General features: G+C 46.5%; 1 protein-coding gene across 1 annotated transcript in view; it reads right to left on the bottom strand.

Moving 5' to 3' along the window:
* HLCS (holocarboxylase synthetase) overlaps positions 1-22455 on the bottom strand; it is a 200880-nt gene that overhangs the window by 177885 nt on the left and 540 nt on the right. Inside the window, exons 2-3 of the mRNA XM_002917068.4 lie at positions 19882-20828; positions 15195-15377 (exon numbers count right to left, since the gene is read on the bottom strand). Coding sequence (XP_002917114.3) covers positions 15195-15377; positions 19882-20828 — 1130 coding nt within the window. The remainder of the gene's footprint in view (positions 1-15194; positions 15378-19881; positions 20829-22455) is intronic.

Raw genomic sequence — 22455 nt, 5'->3', positions numbered from 1 at the left:
CCAAGAGGACCTAGCCCAAAGGAAAGCAACATAGGACCTGCCTATTTACTCTAAGCAAAATGTTGAGGGCATCACAAAGAAAGACACAAATTCAATATAACATGCAACTGAGAAAATGATAAAATAGATATATGTGGCTTGGAGCCAGAGTGCGTGGGAGGGAGTAGAGTGTTTGGCAATAGAAACTTAAATCTGGGGGCGCCTGGGTGGCTCAGTCGGTTAAGCATCTGCCTTTGGCTCAGGTCATGATCTCAGGGTCCTGGGATCGAACCCCGCATCAGGCTCCCTGCTCAGTGGGGAGTCTGCTTCTCCCTCTCACTTTCCCTCTGTGCTTGGTCTCTCTCAAATAAATAAATAAAATCTTAAAAAAATAAACTTAAATTTGAAGCTGGGGTCTACTGCTAATTAACTCTGTCTATTTAGGCAAGCCTAGACCAGGACATTTTCAAAGAAACAAAGTTTTATCATTTAAGTGAGTTATCACTCACTACTCTCTGCTTTCCACCAGAAAGAGACAGTATATCCAGAAGGATTCCACCGAAGGGCTACTTAGGGAACTGTAGGCAGTTAAGAGAAGCAAAGAGCTAAGGGATGGGGAAGCACGTGGGCCAGCGATGGGCCTGAAGGAGTAAGAGGCCAGAGCTGCCCGCAAGGGCCAGAGGCCAAGAGGGTGGGGGATATCTGTCCACTTGCTCACCTCCTGCCTGTGCACCCCTGTAGCCAAGAGCCACCAGGGCAGGAAGGGGCAGAGAATAAGGGGGGCAGGGTAAACTGGGCAGCGGCCAACACACCTGCGGAGGGAGAACCCAAAGCTGCTCAGAGCCGGCTGGGGAGGGCTTTCTCTGCANGCCGGCTAGGGAGGGCTTTCTCTGCGGTGACTGCCTCTCACAGCCGGGCCCTGAGGCTCCACTTGGGCCCAGCAGCGAGATGAATTTCGACACATGCTGATCCTTCACTAGTGTGGAGACCACACCCTGGGACCGTAACCCAGCAACGCCAAAGGACTTAGGGCAGATGGCATCAGGTACCTAAGTCCCAGGGACAGGAGTCCCCGTGAGCTGGACCCACCGCCATCATTCTAGGTCCCCACGCCTGGGACACAGGAGACAATAAGTGTCTGTTCAACTGTATTCCTTTTATTATGTAAAAGGATCGCTCAGGCTCAGGCTCTGAAAGGCCACAGATTTACTGCATTTTTTGTTACCTGCCAACTAGTGAAGACCACAAAAGGCTCGGGTGGAGCAGTAAAACAGAGGTAATGAATAAGGCATTTCTAACAAGGCTGCTTTTATAGGCATCACACCTCCACGGGGCCAAATGGGCTCATTTTCGAGGTGAAATCTATTCTGCAAGCACGCGGAGCAGAAGCCAGCCGTGGGCGGCACTGGAAGGGGGGAGGCGTTCCGGGTCGGGGCTCGAGCCCCGCTTCCCCGCGAGAGGCGCGCGCTTCCACTGACAGCGCTCGCGGGTTTGGGCTCCACATCCGTAGAAGTCTCCAGGGCCTTCATTAAGCCTGCCTGTGTGAACCGCCCGCCCTTTGTCCTGGTCCAACACAAACAGGCTCCTGACGTAGCGGGACCGCAGGGGAGGGGGAAGCTAAGAAAGCTCCGCGCTGCGGGCCGGTGCAAGTGGAGGTGCAAGTGGAGACGCCCGTGGCGGGCGGGACGACGCGCACGCAGCTCTGAGCCACGCCAGGCGGCGGCCGCTGTCAAGCACCCATCCCGAACGATCCGCTCAACATCTGCGGGCCTGGCCTCCAGCCCTCGAACGTGGTGCGGGACTCACCCCACCCCCACGCAGAATCGGGCCAACAGCTCTGCCACCGGCCAGCTGACAAACACCACCTGTTCCGGGCCTCAGTTTCTTCATTTTTAAAACAAGACACCTGGAACATCCCCTTCGGTTTTAACATCCAAGGCTCAGCTTCGAGATTCGATGTGTAGTCGCAAATGATGAGTGCGCAGTTAAAACCGTGCCATCATCTCGAAGATTCCAATAGGAAGGACCTGTTACCTGGAAAGGCGAGCTGGAGCTGGTGCGAGGGGCCTTCAGAGAAGGCCGAGGGCCTCCTGCTCCAGGCCACTTATTTTAGCAAAGGTTCATCTGTTTGACAGGCTGTCACCTGGACGCTCTGGAAAGCTCAGAGAATCCCAGGGCACACCAGCCGTGGGAGCAGGGAGGGGCAAAGGACACTCCTGGAGGCGTTCACAGGAGAAGAAGGTACTCCTAGTTCACGGCAAGGAGCAGCTGACCAACCAGCATGACCACGGTGGTTTCTAGATGGGAAAGCACGTTAGTTAACAGATAAAAACCCTCACGCCTTTCTCCTAAACTCCTAAACTCCATCTTGTCAGTATTCCTCGACAGCCGACTCTTTTAAACTGTTTAACGTGGTTGTTTATGAAATTCCCATCATACCTGAATATGTATGACAGAACTAGACTGGACGGGCAGCCAGTCCAAGCTGGGTGGGCTGTTTGCTGCCAGCCTGTCCCCCGAGGCCCCTCGGGTGTCCCAGACACGGGAGCAGGGGAAGCGTTTCACCATACGTTAGTGGGAAAAGCCAAAATGCTTCTTAAGTGTTCAAACAAAACGCTCTTACTAAATGCCTACTATAGGCTAAATACTGGGAAGGGGCATAAAGATTAACAACATATGGTCCTTGCTTTCAAATGATCTTGTATTACAGTTTAATGGGGCAGACAGATATTCACATAAATAATACAACAGCATTCGTACACTACTTACGGTTTACCAAAAAAAAAAAGTTCTTATGGAAGCAAGCAATCAGATCTAAAGTTCCCAAGTCACAATACTTGGTTTAGAAAGTTGAAAGAAAAACTGTAAATCCTATACTCATGACATGGTCATCAGTGGAATTTTCCTAGATCAGGGGTAGAGCCCTTTGTTGGGCATAAAAGATCAACTAGTTGCCCTCCTAACACATGGCTCCAAGATGTTTTATGTTCTGTATTTCAGGATTTTTAAGATATAGCATAAGAATTTGAGACCTGCTGGCCAATGTGAAGATGGGATGTGCCCACAGCACAACCCAGTAGGGTGATGACCAGCCATCCAGAACCACTACAAACCAGTAGGCTACTGGTTTTACTTCAAATAAGGAAAACAAGCCCAAGGCCAAGTACAAAGTAACACCGCTCTCTTGCCAGCTCCTAGAAGCCACGATGTCAAAGCCTTGTGCTCCCGTAAATAACTTACAAGTTTATGCTTTGTGTTTTACTTTAACACAGTAAAGTATGCATTTCCAAAAGGAAAAAAAAAAAAACCCTTATCAAGAAAATGTAGCAAAATGTTAACAAGGGTGAACCGAGGTGAAGGCTACACACGGTTTATGGACTATTCTTTCACCCTTTCTTAGATTTTCTTTACTTCCTTCCTTCTTTCTTTTTTTTTTTTTTAATAAAAAGTTGAAGTCAAATGAAGAGATTTGTTCCTGAGGCTCTAAGGCCCCTCCAGCTCTGACATTTGCTATATATTTTTGGTTCTGCCATCAATCCTGGAATCATCAGACACAGAATTTGTAACAAAAAACTAAAAATCAAAAAAACAAAAAAATTAAAAAAACAAAACCACCACCAAAAACACCTTCTAGCGTTTCACATTTTAGCTGAATCAGCATGACCCCTGTATCGGGGCAGGGATGCTAAGGCCACTCCGGGTAAGAACACGTCCCTGAAAATCCAGATTGCCATCGTCATGGGCCCTTCCTCTAGAGGCCTGGATCTGGAACAGTCCACACGCAGGACCTACTCACCCTGAACACAAACCCCAGTATGTTCATGAAGCTTTTCAGTCTATGTGGATATCAGTGTATTAATAACAGCTTATTGGCACTGAATGAAAAACACACAAGTCTTAATCTTGGGTCTTGAATCGGGTCCAGGTCCTACGTAATACCTGGCTGGAAGGGATACAGCTGTAAGCATGCTTGGTGACTGGAGGCTATGTCGTGAGACCTGAGGTTTGAAACCAGGATTGGTAGCTTAACAAAATTTACTGGTTGTAGAAAAAGTAAACTTGCCTCTAGGGAGGTGAGCTCAGACTCACCATTCTGACAGCAGCCCCTGGTGGCCAGTTTAGTGAAAAGTGTTGGCTCTGATGCTTGAAAGCTCCGACCTTGCCTTAACGAAGGTTGCTGCAAGCAGACAGTCCACTCTAGGCAACAGCTGGGGGGTGATTAGGGAAGCAGCAAAAATTCAAACTACAGTATGCCTTTGGGTCACATAAACTGCCAAGTCATTAGGTTACCTGTCGCTTGCATTAAAAAAAAAATGTAGTACTGTCTTTGAAAAGTAGAAAAAAAAAATGAGAATTCATTTTGAAAGGGCAAGATAATAAGACCAGGCAGGTAATATTGACCTTAGTTTGAAAGTTAACCTCATTCCTTAATTGTGTAGAAAACCTGTGAATAGTCAAGGAGCAGACTCCTACACAAAATAAAGCGTGTTCTGTCTACTTCCCAACACAGCACCACCCTAATTTCCACATACCAAATACTGGGAATTCTTTTTGGAATATAAGGAATTGCTCTGTGTGGCAGAAACTTCTAGAAAATGCTATCATTCCTTCAGAGAATAAAATAAAATAGTCAAGAGCGTAAGAGAGGCCCCGATTCCTAGTGCCGCAGATTCACCGATTTACTGGCTGCAACTAGGAGAATGTTCAGAGGCTGACCGTTGTCTTCAAAGGGGGAGACCTATAAGAAGTGGAAGCCACGAGCTCCAAGCCGACTTCTTCGTAAGGTGCACTCTGTCCTCGGCCAGGAGAGAACAATCTGGAAACAATCTGGTGGGCAGCTGCTCTCATCAACAAACTGTTTATTGTAAGAAAGTGGCGGGGTCAAAGGCTAAACATCAACCCAAACCGAAAGCATACGGAGCAAAAATCAATCCCGTCCCTGCTGAAGAAACCAGGACTTCTCGTGCAGAAAAGAGAGAGAGAGAAACTCCCACCTCACTCGGAACGGGCAAGCACCAGACCAATCCGCCGTATTTCTAGGCATGGTTGTTTTGCATGCTATTACAAATAATTATTTGCTGCTATTTTCAGAATGGCCTCAGAACAAGGGCTAAAATACAGCATTTCAGGAGACACAGAAATCTACTTTCCAAATCACTTCCCCAAAAAAGTTACACTGGCTTTCTACCTGGTTATTTCCTTCTTGCATTTGTTGTATAAAGGAACCAACACGCCTATGACACAACGCACAGATAACATGGCCTATCTTTAAATATGTCTCATCCAAAAATGGAACACCAACTGAGTATGAGATTATATATGACAGAACGGATTTATTTTAGGTGTATCAGTGGTATTCTGGTTATGATTTTAAACAGAGCTCTCATCTTTTAGAAACACATACTAAAATATTTACAGAAGAAAGGCCTGATGCAAATATCTGGGATTTGCTTCAAAATAATATGGAGAAGGACTGGGCAGGCTTAGACGAAGTAAGACTGGCCGGAATAAAAATCTGGGAAGCAGAGTGATTGAGTTCATGAGTTTGTTACATTTTCTGTTTACTATTGTATATTCGAAATTTTCTACGAAACGTTTCCTTTGACGTGTGGGTACAGTTCAACAGTTACTACGATGAAAGAAAAAAATTTTTTCTTAAATATGAGAAAAGTATTAACCTACCAACACAAATGCACTGATTTCCCGTAAGGACACATATGTACCACGGGATCACTAGGTGTCCAACAGGACTGTTTCAGGGATGTCTGAAAAAGAGCTGTTGTATTCCAAGTCAAACCCTGGAGTGGTGGAAAGAGATGTCCTGGGTGTTCCCAGTGCATCCAGGATGCGCCAGGCCAGCGTCTGACAGCGACGGCACCACAGATGGTATTTAATGGCATTAGGGAGCATGAAAACATATGTGAGCTGGTAAGGAAACCCAACGGACACAAATAACCACGTTTTTAAAACACCCAACTTAGCATACAAATCTTGAAACCATAACTTGATTGTAAATTTGAGGCGCCTATATATTGCTTTGATAATTCTTAAATTAACAGGAAAATCGTTTTGAGAAAGAACCTGAAGTAAATAAAGCAGAGCAAAACATTCTTTCACTGTGCTTAAATTAACTGTGTAAAGGTACCTACCAATGATTTCAGATTGTTCCAGTATAATGATGAAAATGGTAATAACCACAAATTCTTACCAAAACATGCATCCGAAGGATCTATTTGAAAGTTTAAAATTTTTTATTTATTTATTTACTTATTTATTTTTGCATCTGATTGCTTTGCTGGGACCAACATCAATACCGGAGTCCAGGAAAGAATGTGAAAGGTCATCTCATCTACCCCGCCCACAACAGAACAGAGAAGATTTGGTAATGAGAATCTGGTGATAAAAAGCCACCTTGCGAACTGAGGGCTTCAGGGTGGGGGGGGTGGGGCAATGGGATAGGCTGGTGATGGGTCGTAAGGAGGGCACATATTGCATGGTGCACTGGGTGTTATACGCAACTAATGAATCATCGAACTTTACATCAAAAACCAGGGATGTACTGTATGGTGACTAATATAATATAATAAAAAATATTATTATAATTAAAAAAAGCCACCTTGCATGATAAACTCATTTGGCCAATCTGAGACATCACACGTAATCCCAGCCATCACCGAAACAAAATACATGCAAAAGAGCAGACTCTTCAAAATTATAGACCTTTGACCTTTAAGACACGTCACAGACTGAAAAAAACAGAGGAAAAACTTCTATCTTCCTGCCTGTGGAAAGCACTAGAGTAATAATAATCTAGGCAATTCTAAGGCAGAAAGAGTCTGGACATTCCCCATTCCCCCATCCCTCAAAAAAACAGCATTGGGGCGCCCGGGTGGCTCAGTCAGTTAAGCATCAGCCTTCAGCTTGGGGCATGATCTCGGGGTCCTGGGGTCAAGCCCCATGTTGGGCCCTCTGCTCAGCAGGGAGCCTGCTTCTCCCTCTCCCTCTTCCTCTGGTCCTCTCCCTGGCTTGTGCTCACACGCTCTCTCTCAAATAAATAAATAAAATCTTCAAAAAAAAAAAAAAGGGAGTATCATTTCTAACTTATGGAACCACAATCTAGTGTTTTCTTTTAAAAGTCCTATTTCCTTATTTAGTGAGAATAAAAACAGGAAAGGGGATTAGTAGTACCATCATCCAATTACTCACTAATAAACTGCTGTATGGAGGACTCATTTCTGCTCAAAGACAAGAAAACAACTTGTCAAATTCTTTCCTATGGTGTTAAAAATGGAAAACTTTACAAGTTTTCTTAGAAGAATACTCACTTCTAATTTTCATTTTAATTGTCAAACTTTTACTTTGCCTACGGGAGGCAAGTGGGTTTAACTACACATTTTCACAGTTCAGGGCGCAGGAAAAACTCACGGCTTCTGACACCAACAAACAGCCCAGCAAGGTGCCCGTTCAGAACTGGGCGATCTGGCTGACCGGGAATGGCTGCTACCAGTCCGCCTTTGCAAGAGATTCTATTTAGAATTTGAATTTAAACCTTGAAGGTGCAAGAGCCGAGTGCCAACACAATCCTTCTCTTTACCCAGAAGCCCTATCTCCCCAGGACACACGCACAGGAGACACACTCAAGAACCTACGCCCAAACCACAGGATTATGCTGTACATCTTGTGCCGAGCGGAAAGTATGTCCCTTTTAACGGGAATCTGTAGATATTTTCACCTAAATCTTCTCTCGTCCTCAGGGAATAAGACCTCTCCACAAAGGAAGGTTCTATTTCAGCAATTTATAGCATTTTCTAGAAGTTTTCGTTAAAGCAAACATAGGAATATAGTGCATATATTCGATGTAGTCACTCATTTATCATTTATTTATAAGTTTCACATGTTAAAATTGTAAAGACTCAAATACCTCTAAAAACTATCCACTAAAACAAATATTCTAAAGGCTCTAAAATATTTTCATTCAAAGCCACGTTCCTCAAGGCACCCAATGGGGTCTGACCTCTAGAATTTTTTTATGAGGGGCAGGATCTCCAACAATCAGTAAGAACCAAAATGACAATCTCTACTCCAGTATTTCTTCTACTGGTTGTATGATTAAACGAAAGCCAGAGAACATTTTAAGAAAGACAAATACAACACAAGCAGGAGGAGAATAGAGAGTTCTTCTAGAAACATCCGGCATCTGGAAGGCTGTTGTGTGGCCAAACTTGGCACAGCAGCGTCTGGAAAAACGCACCCACTGGTAGGCAGCTCCGGGGAGCTGGAGTGAGAGCACTGAGAGTGATTATAGCATTCTCTTATCTCCAAGAGAAAGGGACAGACAGACTAACCTTAGCCGAGTTTTCCCGCCGCCACGCGGGCCCAGTTTCAAGGGGAAGCCAGAGAGCTCTTCACCTGGACGGCCCCAGCCAGCCCCTCTGCGGAGGTCCGGAACTCCAGCACCCGGGCACCCGGTTGTCTCTACCCTCCTGCTCACGCCATCCGGGGCCACAAACGGCCTGTCGGTTTCGAAACCCCGAAACATGACCAACATTTTTTCAAGACAGCACAATTCCGAGAGCGACATTCCCGAATTCTTAGCATGAATGGAAACAGAACGTGCTCTGCGCCTGTCATTCCCACGCCCGAAAACTGAAGGAGGGCGGTTATCGGTGGTGCTCAGGTCTCGGTGCCCAACCCGGCGGCGGGCAGAACTGGCCCCAGCCCTCAGCCGCCACCACAGGCACCCCCGCTCCGCACTGGAGCTCCAGCGGCCCACTTGGCCGTGCCCTCCAGCCCCGGGCCAGTGTGGGCTCATTTCCCGGGATGTATTTTTCGGCCTGGGAGACAACAATCTGCTCCTGAGAATGCTGCAAGACTTCTAGAGACAGCTTCAATCGACTTCCCCAGGAGGCAACGCCATAATCCGTCCCCGCTCACACATGGCAGCTATTAGGGGGCTGGTGTAGGAGACAAAAAGCATTTGGTCTTGGAGGACTTTTTATTCCAAAAGGGCCTGTTTCCCATCCACAGATCTTTGAGTGCAGGAGCGGTGGATATAAATAGTCTGAAGAAGTAAAAGCACCCTTCCTAGATAGGGCGCTACCGGCAGAAAGCAAGGGCAGGGAGAGAAGCTCCCTCTCGCCCGCCCCTCTTCCCCAGGCCAGCCGGCAAGAACCGAACTAGAACAGCACCCACTCCGAGTGGAAAACAAGCCAAGCTGCGGCCGCCTGGGTCTCCCACAAGCACGTTATCAGTCCCCCTCGCTGGGCTGAGGGCCCAGATGTATTTACTCTGCAGGAGTCTCTTGGAAACATTCTTGTGAAAATAAGATGAAATAACAATTCGGTCTGTACAGTAGCTGAAAAGCCTCTCCCAGCAAAAAGACAGACTTAAATAAAAAGGCAGCTAAGGAAAACACCCCACGTATTATCTCTTTTGCATTTCAACGTCAAAACCCATCATGTCACCTTTGCCATAGGTATTATGCTCGATAACAGGAAGTCAGTTAAAATGAACAAAACATTTCCAGTTTGGGCAAAGGGCGAAGAAGAAAGAAAGGAGAGAAAGGTATATGAAAGACCCCTAAACATTCATAGCTATAAAAGCTTTTAAATGTTTGCTTTAATCTGCCAGCTGCTCTTTAGCTGGGGCCGTATTATAAAATAGCTACCCCAACACCACGTCAGCCACATGTCAAACGCTATTCAGAGCGCACCTGGAATTCTGAGTTTCTCTCTAATGTGGATCTCTAAAAATTATTTTCTACGCTGTGTTTTAAAGTAACACTAGAAGTTTCCATCTCACCGTACTTATTTGAGATTCAGAACTAAGATTAAAGGTGGAGGGAGGGAGGATGTCATGCCGAATACTACCCTAAAACATGGAATGCAAGGGGTTGTTTTTGTTTTTAAATTGGAGAATTCTAATTAAGTCAGAAAAATACATGAGATGCTTCACTGCTCCACAACCCGGCTTGCTCTCCCAAGGGGTAAGGACCCCAGCCCTGGCTTCCCACCTGTCAGGGCCACTGGGAGATCCAGACGAGGCTGTAACACCTGCGGGGGCACCTGGTTACCTACGCTGCATGCCACGAGATGGGAATGTGTCTGTTTTCCAGAAACTTCCACAAAAAGGTCTCAAGCATAGTACGCACTCAGAAGTTTGCTAAATGAAGAGATCAGTTAGAGAAGGAGGAATAAGACCCATGTGGTATGATTTAGTCTCAGTTTCTTCCTAAAGCAACTAACATGAGAAAAGAAACTCCCCGGGTGGGAGGGACTACACTAGGAAATTTTTAAACATTTACACATATTGAAACTACTCCTACCTGTTTTTTTGGTGGGGGAGAAGGCATTCCACGGCAAATGATTTGGGGTTGAATCAAAATGAAATGTGATACTAGTTTTTGTTTTAAAGAATAGAGGACCCATCCCACAACACCCACACTACCGAAATTACACACATACACACAACATGACAATTTCTGCCCGGTTGCTTTAAAAACGACCCCAGTTGTCACTTCTTGTTACGGTTACATTGCGACCCCGAGGCAAAGGAACCACATACCCTCTCCCTGGCAGGACTCCTGCCAACGTCTTGCCTGCCTCCGTCTTAGGAGGAATACCATCAGCTACCAGCCACAAGGAACGCCCGAAAGAATGCCAGCTTTGTAGTTTCAGAAAGCCCCAGACCCGGAGCGGTGATGTCCCAGGGTAGGCGAGCATGCCAGGCAGGCTGTGTACTGTCCCATCCTCTCCCCCGTCCCCTGGTTGGGCTGGGAAATCGAACGGGACCCACCAGCAGTCGGCTCTGCACTGAGATCCCAACCCGGCTTGTCCCAATCAATCGGCTGCCCCTCCAAGCACAAACCCCTGGAGCTCGCCGCACACCCTCCCCTGGCAGGGATAAAAATGGAAACAGAGCCCAGAGAAATGGAAATGAGAGGGCGAGTTTTTCCATGGGACTTTAGGTCTGCAAGGGAAAGAGCTGTGTTTTTCTATCAAATCGAGGTCACTCACACACACACACACACACACACATTCACACACGGGTCCCCCACAGGAAAGGTGTATTCCCGCTAACTTCCCGGCAACACCAGTGGCAAGAGGTCAGTGTGGTGGCCACCCAGTAATCTGGGGTCAGCCACATATCCTCTGAGCCTCTCACTCTACTCACACCTCCAGGAAGGAAGTCATCTGTTTGAAAGGGCTCCCTGTGTAGACGTCAGCACAGCTGTGGTCTTCTCTGAGAAATAGTTCGAGGGGTTCCATGGAGAAACATCCAAGCAGGGGTGGGGGCACTCAAATTATAAGCTTCCACCAGGATCCCCAGGACCCCCAGAAGCACCTTCCGCCCACAGGCATGAATGCACTGCTGAGGCCTGGGGGGCACCCACACAGGAAAGAGAGAGCCATGATTAAACCCAGCAGCGTAGCCCTCACTGGCCATTCACCGAAGTCATTACTAACAAAGCTAATGCTGTTAGAGTAACTAATATAGACGCCGAATATTAAATAAACTATCAACATCCACACAAGAGTCCTTGCTTCTTAACACTCAAGTTGTGGCCGTTTCTGGGATGTCTTCAAAGTCCAATAACAGTAATTTGTGTGCATTTTTAGTAACTGGTTTTGCTCGTTATAAAAATAATACATGTAAGTCACAGAAAATTTAGAAAATAAAAAAGTTTAGTATCATCACCCTGAAGCCCACCAGCCAGAAACAGACCCTAGATTTCTGTATTTCCCTCCAGTCTTTTTTCTGTAGACATGTCTGCGGTGTACGTGTGCTCATGTGTTTTGTTTGCTTGGACAAGAGCAATAATTTTGCTGAGGCCTGAATTTCAATCCTGCCCCTGGGAGTTTTGAATAAACAGGAAGTCCCCAGTCACCCAGAGGCCACACCTCAACCGAGCCCTGTTTCCTCATGGTGTCATGCATGGTGACACGTATGAGGCCATACATGACTGGATTTTACAGGGGAAATCACATGCTGCTGGGGCGTGTGGGTGCCAGGAAAGGTCTCAGAACACATCCCTAGCAAACACCAAGAGTCAACTGTACTTCGGGTGAGTGTTTTTTTCCTACCTGGATCACCATGCTATTCTTTTCCATTGATATCGTAGTAATGTGGAAGCTCGTAGGTGCCCCCATGAATCTCCTGCACCGTTTGCTATGCAGAGCGAGGGCCTAGGCACCACACTCTGCAAACACGGCTGGTATGCAGGGAAACGATTCAGGTAACGAGTGCGTTTGTTGTGTTCTTTCACATCCCATCCTCGAATAGTACCTAGCACAGAGCAAGATGCTTTAATGAAAGACGAATATGAACTGTGACGCTGAAATAATTCCTACAGACCTGAAAGAAAGTGCCACCAGTGTAATGGAAAACTACTAAAGTGTGTGGAGCTGGTGCAGAGAGAAAAAAAAAAAAGTCTCTGAACTGCTTCGACAGTCTAGGGTGTCAGTTCACCAGGCAGCCAGCTCAGCAGCGACACCGTGCGGTGGGAGGTGGCTGATTCCCAACAGCACAGAGCGTTGACGTGCCTTAATTCCATGGGGATCTAAGATCTAGTAAGAAGGCTGCAGGAAAGAAAACCAAATAGAACATACGACCACCCAGCTCTCTTCCCGATCTGTCATCCCAAACTCTCTGTAAACGCTGAGCCACCTGCACAATGACTAGAAGATGTTCCTAGATGTCTCCACCTCGGCATTAGGAGAAGACCCAGAGGAATGACGCAGCTGCCACCAGAAAGACCATCAAGGTGTGGATCGGTCTCCCTTCACATTCATTTGCATGATAATTGTATTCCAGGCAAACATACTCGAACACCCTGAATTCTTGGATTTCCTTTAACCGCAGATTCAAAGACTTCTGGGAGGAGTTGATAAAACTAAGAAATGAGGATATATACAACAACCTCATGCTCACACCCTTGGTTCCTTCGGCTCCCCAAGTAAAAAGGAATTTCGAGAGAAAAGCAGTTGGGAGAAAAAGTAATCCACAGGGTAGAGATCCAAGAGCAACCAGACCAATTAGAAGACCCGGAATGAGAAGAGAACGTTTCTGAAAATTGCTCTTTTCCAAACGTATTATGTACCGAGGAACTTGGTAGGCTTGGAGTCTATGTGGGGTGTCTATGTATCTGTACATAGAACAAATACTTGCTTTAATCTTGTTCAAGCACTTCATTCCCAGGTTTCTGAATGAGGGTCACCGGTCAGCAGGGGAAATGTATGCCCCCACCCACAGGCAGGTTAAAGTGTACATTAATATACGCAGACACACAATACAAAGCCTAGGCTTAGGTGTTTCAGGTTACACCCATCCTAAAGAACCACGGGAAATGCCTGGAGTTCAAACCTTGAGAACGCTGTTTCCTCTTCACTGATACATCCAGGAGTCCAGAGGGGCAAGTCCCAAGACCAGTGTGGTCGGAACTCCCAGGAAAGGTCAAGGAGCACTGCCAAGAAGAGCCTGGTCTATCTCGCTCCACGACCTCAGAACAAGCAGGCATTTCCTCACATACCCGGTCTCAGCCCTCCATGAGCAGGAAAGGAGGGAGAGAAAAGATTTAGGACGTGATCGTCACAACTCCCCTGGGACCAGTAACCCTTACCCACGAGGCTCTGCCCCATCCCTCCAAAGTGGGAGGACAATAGGTGGGCCATCTATAAGAGGTGAAGCTCTGAGGACCCACTTTATTTTAATATAAGTCACAAGATGGATCTGATGCTTTTCTTTCTATTAACTGAACATTTAAAATAGAGACAAATGATGTGGAGTTTGAATTCCCAAGATAAAAGCACAAACCAAAGTCATACCATGAATCCCTAAGAGCACCCATTAAAAAGAGTTCGGGGCACTTGGCTGGCTCAGTCGAAAGAGCAGGGGACTTTTGATCTTGGGGATAAGTTCAAGCCCCATGTTGGCTGTGCTGATTGCTAAAATAAACAAACTTAAAAAAAATTTTAATAAAAAAATAAAATAAGAAGAATGCAAATTGGCTAAAAACCATAATGAAAATGCAATAAAAAAATGTTTCTTAAATGGAAAAAATTCATCCATTGCAATTTTATTCATTTTTAAAATTTAAAACATTACCCAGCATCTTTTTAGACTAGATACCAGGCACTTTCAGGGACATTATACACATGTAACTTATTAAAACTCTGAACAATCCAATAATATTAGTAATTGGACTGTCTTTTAAATAATATAATTTACACAAAACCTTCACATAATTGTTTCTTGCAACCCTCATATAATCCTATGAGGTATCCTAATCTTATATGTGCATGGAGTTTATCGCTGTCTTCTCCAAGTGAGCACATCCCACCCAGATAGCCCACAGCTCCACTCTCCTCTGAAAACTAAGTTTGCCAAGGGATAGAGTATAACACAAAAGGGAGTTCTTTCTCTTTTAAAAATGTTAAGGTAGGAAGTATACTTTGTTCTTTTCGAGGGAAAGCAGGTAAGTTTGGTGGGTAGAGTCACCTGGACTTTCAGGCATTTGCTGAAACTACATGGTCATATCACTACACTCACAAATTTCCCTGTGTAGGGGAGACGGGAAAAAGACCTTCAAATAATTTGCCACAATTAGTAAGAAATTGACAGCTTGGCAAAGCCAAGGGGTTAGCAGGAGGAGACGCCCCTACAGAATGTGGCAACCTGCCCAACCCAGGTAACAACCACAGGCATCAAAGGCAGACAAAAGCGCAGGAAAATTCCTGAACACATTCCCAGCTCTGCAGGCATTTTCCTTTTAGACACAACTGGGCGACAGAAATGGAACTGCAGAGCCCCTTCTGCCACAAGATGGCATCAGCATGAATGATACAAAACTTGGGATTTTTCCCATCTAAATATTCCCTGAGAAAGGCCCGGATCAAAACAAAGGTTTTTAATCCCAAATGAATAAACTGTGGTTTCCAAATGCACTCTTGACACGTAAAAGAGTGACCTCTGCCCCCTAAAGCGGACAGGCCATGACCTTTAAGACACAACACCTTCTAAACGCCAACAGTCTTCCCTCCCCCCTTACATACAAACACCAAAAATATCAGCTACACTTGGGCATCTTTAAGACCGTTCCCAAACCTGAGGTCTAAATAAAAACAGACATGAAAATCGACACCACTGAGGAAGAACCCGGGCACTGTTCAGAAGAAAGGTGACCGAGGCGGCCCCTTCCCGCCCGAACACACACTCACCTCAGCGGCCGGCAGCAGGTGAAGAGGCGTTAAGGCAGGAACTTGTCTTATGTCACAGTTCAGGCCGAGCGTCGTCAGGATGTCCCGAAGGACTTCGTATCTTCTAGCGTTGCTTGATTTGAGCAGATCGAAATCTTCTCGGGCTTGCACCACGGAAGAACTGGGAGGTAGTTCTAAGTGCGCCTGAGGGAGAAAGACACCGCTTCGTAAACCCTAAATCGGGGGCCCTTGCCGACCGTAGGAGAAACAGTGTCTTTACCAGCGTTTCGGAAAACCCCAACAGAAACCCTTCTGATGATCAACAGTATGTAGACGTTGAACTTGACCATTTGGAGAGTCACGACAAGCGTAAAAAGAGTCAAAGGAGCTGACTGAACTCGTGGCGGTTGGGCGGAAAGGCGGTGCGTAAACGAGCCTGGATGGTAATCAGACCCTGCCCGGGTCCCGACTTGTGTCACTAACCCATTGGGGGACCTTGGGCAAGTTGCCTAACTTGGTTACTAAACACTTAGAAATGGGACTGTGCTGAGAAGCCAACTAAAGTGGTTACTGAACTCCGGGAGGCACGATGGGTCGCGTGGAAACTCTCACTCTACCTGTTAGTCATGGGGTTAGGTTTCCCCTAACCACGGGAAACAACACCAGGAAGGAGAGGAGCCTCACTCACCATTGTGAGAGTGTCTGCAGGCATTCAAATAGAAGAAGTGGGGCTTGGGGGACCCCAGAAAGCCCCACCCCACCACCTTCCTTCACCTGGATTGAATCTAAGATTCAGGGCTTCATCTATCTAGTTCAGGCTTTGCCATCCACTTAAAATTACAACAGCCCCACCTAGAGGCACCTGGGTGACTCAGTCAGTTAAGCATCTGCCTTCAGCTCAGGTCACGATCTCGGGGTTTCTGGGACCAAGCCCTACATCGGTTTCTGGGACCAAGCCCTACATCGGGCTCCCTGCTCAGCGGGAGTCTGCTTATCCTTCTGCCCCTCCCCCTACTCGTTCGCACGTGTGCGTGCGCGAGCTCTCTCTCTCTCTAATAAATAAAGAAAATATTTTTAAATAACAATAAATAAATAAAACAGCCCCACGGATCAACAAATGGTCTGTGTCTTGGTTTGAAGGAACAGACTAGAACTTCTGGTCCTCTTGAGGGCAGATCTTAACTGGCCATTAGAGCCTTGGAGGGTGCCAGAATATTGAGAAACCTAAGCATGTTTGCTTTATTTTATTTTGCCTTTGCCAGGGATGAGCTGTGGATTTCCGTTGTATGCAGAGCTCCTGACCGGATATTAGAGGAGCATGATGAAAATAAAAAGCAAGGTGCCAGCCTTTGGGCAATGTAATATCTCTCAATTCCCACCAAAGACTTAATCAAGTCAAAAATACCGTCCAAATATCCTGTCCAAAATGGTCCAACTGTGCAAAGTTGATGCCAATCTGAAACAGTGTGGAGAGACAGTCCAGCACGGCCCCACGGTACGGCGGGTCAGCCGAGGACTGCTCCTGTCGGCCAGGAGCAGGAGTGAGTCTGTCCCCCAAACAGCCACAGAGAGAGGCGGAAGCAGAGAAGTGAAATCAGTCAAGGTATCCGAGTCTGAGTCTCCTTCGTCCCTGCGTTCTCTCCCTAAAGGTGGCCTCTCCTCTCCAGTGGACAAAGCCAGTGGCTCTCCTGGAGATGACCCCTTCCAGGTGGCAAGAATAAAATGAGCCACGTTCTCCCTGGACCTCGGCCCAGAGGGGAGGGTGTAAGCATGACGAATGGCACGTGGACACCCCAGGCTGGAGAATACACAGAAGACCCAGGAAGCAGCCGCAGCAAGGTGTGCTGAACTCACAGCCACACAGGAGCCAGGCCAAGGAGGAAGAGGAGGGCTCGCCGCACAAGCAGGCCTCCAGAGCTCCAGGAGGTAAGAGAAAGGACAGCATGCGAGGAGTGCCTTTGTGGGCTTCAACAGTAGCTGCTTCGACAACGGAAGCAAGAAGAGAGACCTCCTCTGGCTCCACACCTCAATTCACAGGTCAGAGAGCGTGTGCTTCTGGACTTGCAATCCTGGAGCTCCGTGGGAGCCAACACGCATCTCAGCCTCCGGCTGTAACACTGTTACTATACTGATGGGTCCATTTCTATACCTTGACTTCTTCTAAAATTAAGGCTTTTGGAACTAAAACATCTCCAATCACAAATGGGGGGGCGGGCAGCGGTTTGCTACTGGAATCTAGCGGGTAGCGCCGCTAACACCCTACAATGCACGGGACGGGACAGGACGACTCCACCACAGAACGGGATCTGCCTAAAATGTCAACAGTGCTGGGGTTGAGAAACTCTGCTCAAAAAACCAGACCGCTCCTGCTATGCGCTATGCTAAATAAGGAAATAAAATATTTTTAAATCCATTTGGGCAACTTCCAAAGTCCTGGTCTATTTGATAATCCAATGTCAGCATTAATCCACAGCCTTAAATTTCCCCTGCAAACCTGATCATTACAGCAAGCACATGAAAATGTCCTTTTTCCTCGTGATGAACGGTAAAGGCGTCCATATGCAGCTCCTTGGCCGTGAGACTGCCACCTACTGCGTGGCTGTGGTGTGCCCTTGAAGTGCTTTGCCCCCTCTTACTGGGTTACATCATTACTCGATTTATTAGAGATGAAGACTATGAAATTGACCAGGGAAAGGGGAAACTAACCAGCCCGCGATAACATTTATTGGCTGCCCTCGGCGGCGAGGTATTGTAGTGACACAGGTCTCAGCAGAAAGCAGTGACCCTGTCACACAGAACTGGAAGTCATTTAAAATCAAAAATGACATTCTAATCCTCTGAATCTGATTTTTGAAGCTGCATCGTATTGCCTTTTTTTTTTTCCTAGAGCAATGCATGCAGTATCAAATTTTATGACAGTAACGGGGTCAATTTAAATGGTGCAGCAAGCAGAGTTGCCATGTCACTCAGAAATGGATCGCAGCAGTGCCGAATCAATTTTCTAGTACAAGTCTGTGCACAGGGGTGGTAAAAGTCACTATTCAAAACTGAAATACAGCTCTAGGAAGTTGAGTTTTTAAGTGGATTTTCTGAGAATGCACAGTTGCTATAGTTACCATCTTTGCAGAGAAAAAGATAAGAGGAACATTTATTAGGCCTCCAAACTAATCCATGTGCTTTGCAGCCTACGTGAAGCCTGCTTGGCTTGTATGCATTCATCTATCCTGCTGTCCAGATTTCTTAATTATATGCATCTTTGCCTGAGCATTACCTTAAGAACAAATGAATGGGCTTTGGAATAGTAAAGAAACAAATTTATGACCCCTTAAAGAATGTTTGGTCAGAAAAGCCAAGAGACTTAGCTCCTAGGACAGCATATGAAATGAAAATCAACAACAAAAAAAGGAAATGATTCTCCAACTCAATAAAAAGACCCCTGTAATAAAACAAAATCTGTTGCACTCACCCTGGGAACTATTTTGGGCAAAATATCTACATCTACTTAACCTTCTCATTAGATAACAAATCCTTAGGGACAAGGGTTCATCTAACTCTAACAAAAACTTTCTTCCCTGAGGTATTAAAAAGTTTGCAGTCAATGATCAGGAATTTGGAAACAGTCTATCCTGCTTCCATCTGCTTAAACAAACAAAAAAGGAAAAGGAAAAAGAAAGTGGGGAAAAAGTCAGCAGATGAGCCAAAGAATTTGGGAAGGGAGGGGGAGGGTTGTAGCACATCCCACCTTCTTCCTTCCCACTTTTTCCTTATCTGTATAGAGCCGACCATTGAACAATGTGGGGGCAAGGGTCACCGACCTCACCGTGCAGTCAAAAACCTGCATATAACTTCCAACTCTCCAAAAACTTAACTAACAGCCTAGTGTTGACTGGAAGCCTTACCAATAACATGAACAGTCAATTAAAACATATTCTGTATATTATACATATACTCTATTCTTACAATAAAGTAAGCTGCGGGAAACTATTACTAAGAAAATCATAAGGAACAGAGAATACATTTACAGTGTACTGTATTTAGCCAAAAAATTCCACACAAGTGGACCCATGAAGTTCAAAGCCATATTATTCAAGGGTCAGCTGTATTAATGGGCCATAAATCTAAATCACTTCAATATTCTATCTGAAATTGTTCTCAGCACTTAGATTTGAAGAGTGACAAAATCATAAAAGAAAGGAGGATTTGAGAAGTTTTCAACACTCACTACCCCCGGAGTTAGCGAACATTCACGCAACCCGACATCAACTACAACGTTGTGATGTGAGGGTTATTCACACCGGAAATCAGCAGCCCAAGGCACTCAACTCCCTACATTAACTAAAAGGGTCAATTATACTGACCACAGTGTGCTTTGAGACTAGAGAGTAGACTAATGTATTTTGGAAAGGTTATTACCAGTACAGATCAAAACGAGAAAGAATTTTCTGACCAATCCTCAGTTAACCAGTAGTCGTTAAATCAGCCATGACACCTTCTGCTTCGTTCCTCCACCGCGTGTTTTGGTGAAATGGGACATCCATACGACAGGAAAGCCCTCATCTAAACGTACTCAGCATCAGCAAAAAGCCCCCAGCCAAGGATCAAAAGTCCCCACAGAGCGCAGCCTCTTGACCCTTTTGGCGTTCAGCCCCAAGAGGATACTCTCTGCCAGAGATCCCCAAAGATCCCTATGCGATGCCAGCCTCCGTACCTGGCAAAGAACAGCTTCTCCTCCGTGCGTTCCAAAAGGCACTTGCACTATCAGCCTGTCCTGGTCCTCATTCTCCAGGTGACCCTTGAGCTTGCCCAGGCTGAGCCGCTCCCCAGGGTCTTCCTCAAAAACGTCGCCACTGCTCAGGACGCTGAGCTTCACCTGGGTCTGGTCAGCCTTGGAGAAAACCAAGTTCTGGACTGTTTCCTTGAGTGCACTCTTGCTCGTCATCTGGAAGCCAGCAAATGTGAAGGACGAACACAGGCCTAATACTTTCCCTCCCTGAGAAAGGTAGGCCATGAACTTCTGGGAAAGGTCTTCGGGAATAGCCTCCTGGGTGGCAATGACCAACAGCAGACAGTTGTCTGACCACGGGTCTCTGAGAGCACTTTCCCGTGACAGGTGGTAGAGCGTATAGCTGTCAGTGTCCACACAGTCAGCCAGAACTGACCGGACCTCCTGGAACCTGTCCAGCGCTTCCTGGGGGGCAGAGCCCACGTAGAAGAGGATGTTGGGGGCCTTTCCCGTGATGTTGACCCTCCTCCCTTCTCTCTCCAGGCGGATATCATCAGCAACATCCTCTGAACTGCCACTGTGATCGTAGGGAAGATCTGGAATGTTCTCTGCAGATGCAAACATCACAGATTCGATGGTGCTATTCTCAAGCTCCAGACACTCATGGCAACTAGACAGATGGAGCGGACAGTGCTCGACGGAGCCTACTCCTCTGTCACCCTCCTCGGCAGGTTCGCTGCCAGAGGCACCCCCTTTCCCCGGTATGGGTTGTGCACCAAGAACCTTGGGGTCATCTCTACCAACATGCTCCATAACGTCCGGCTCAGGCTTACTCTCAGCGGAAGGTTTAGGACTCTGCGGTAGGATCTGGGCTTGCTTGTTAGGGGGCTGATCCTCCAGTGCCTTCAGAGCATGGTCCTGCAAGTGCACGGCTAAAACATGAACAAAAGACAATCATCAGCCCTTCTGGTTTGTCACGCAGCTTAGTTCAAAACCTCACGGTGCTCTCTGCACTCCATGACTCCTGCAGGGCAGCTCGCCTGCCGGCCCCCACCTGCAGCCCTGCCTCAAGTCTGCAGCATCCACTGGAACCCACTGGAACCCACTGGAACCACGGCACTGCTGCCACCTGAAGGGAGGGTGCGCCCGACCTTCCCGAGAGTGAAACCCCAAATCCCACATTTCTACAACACCTTTACCTTGTGAATCTGGAAGCCCCAGAGCCCCTTATTGGTTGGTGAACAAAGTGGGATGCATAGAGGTAATTGTGCCTACTTACTTACAGAACCGATTTCTTGGGTGTCAGTCTCCTATAAGATAATGAAACCGAGAAACAAAAGGTACATATCTAGTGTACCCAGGCATACTCCAAGCAGAAGGTGCTCTCGGGACACTTCATAGGATCAATGGGGGAAAAGGGTCTTTCCAGTATCTTCTATCTCAGGACTGGAATAGAAGTTTATAATCGCTGATTCGAAATACATTTATGGAGGACTTGCTATGCATCTGACATCATATCAGGCATGTGCACATGCCAAATGGGGAAATTAAATGATTTATAAAGATTTCCAGAGCCGGTAACACTCATTTGCTCAAGCTACAAATGAAGACTTTCATGGACATAGAAACTCAATTTTTAAACATAATTAAGAAAGAATATTTTGCATGTTTCCTGAAAAAAGGATGTATCCCAAAATATTGTGACATATATTTTTTAAGTAAAAAACTGTTAGAATTAGAACTTTGTAGAAACATGGTTATACTTTCCATTCAGCCAAACTGTAGTCTAGAAACTTGTTATACTTCTTAGATTGTGGGAAACAAATATTATATGCACGCCATCTTGTGGATAATGCAATTATGGGAAATCCTTGTTTAAGAATTTTAAAAGCAGGGGCGCCTGGGTGGCTCAGCCATTAGGCGTCTGCCTTCGGCTCGGGTCATGATCCCGGGGACCTGGGAGCGAGCCCCGCGTCAGGCTCCCTGCTCAGCAGGAGGCCTGCTTCTCCGTCTCCCACTCCCCCTGCTGGTGTTCCCTCTCTCCCTGTCTCTCTCTGTCAAATGAAAAAATAAAATCATTTTTAAAAAAAGAGAATTTTAAAAGCACTGGGGTGCCTGGGTGGCTCAGTTGGGTAAGGGTCTGACTCTTGATCTTGGTTCAGGTCTTGATCTCAGGGTCGTGAGTTCAAGCCCCATGTTGGGCCCAGCGTGGAGCCCACTTAAAAAAAAAAAAAAAAAAGAGGGGCACCTGGGTGGCACAGCGGTTAAGCGTCTGCCTTCGGCTCAGAGCATGATCCCAGCGTTATGGGATCAAGCCCCGCATCAGGCTCCTCCGCTATGAGCCTGCTTCTTCCTCTCCCATTCCCCCTGCTTGTGTTCCCTCTCGCTGGCTGTCTCTATCTCTGTCGAATAAATAAATAAAATCTTTAAAAAAAAAAAAAAGACTTTAAAAAGCACTATCAAGTGGGTCTCAAAAAAACCTTACACATGGGGTGCCTGGGTGGCACAGCGGTTGAGCGTCTGCCTTCGGCTCAGGGCGTGATCCCGGCGTTCTGGGAT

This window comes from Ailuropoda melanoleuca, chromosome 1 (genome assembly GCF_002007445.2).
Source record: "Ailuropoda melanoleuca isolate Jingjing chromosome 1, ASM200744v2, whole genome shotgun sequence".
In the NCBI taxonomy this organism is placed as follows: Eukaryota; Metazoa; Chordata; class Mammalia; order Carnivora; family Ursidae; genus Ailuropoda; species Ailuropoda melanoleuca.
The sequence above is the reverse complement of the archived record's forward strand: the minus strand, read 5'-3'. Positions and strand labels throughout refer to the sequence as shown.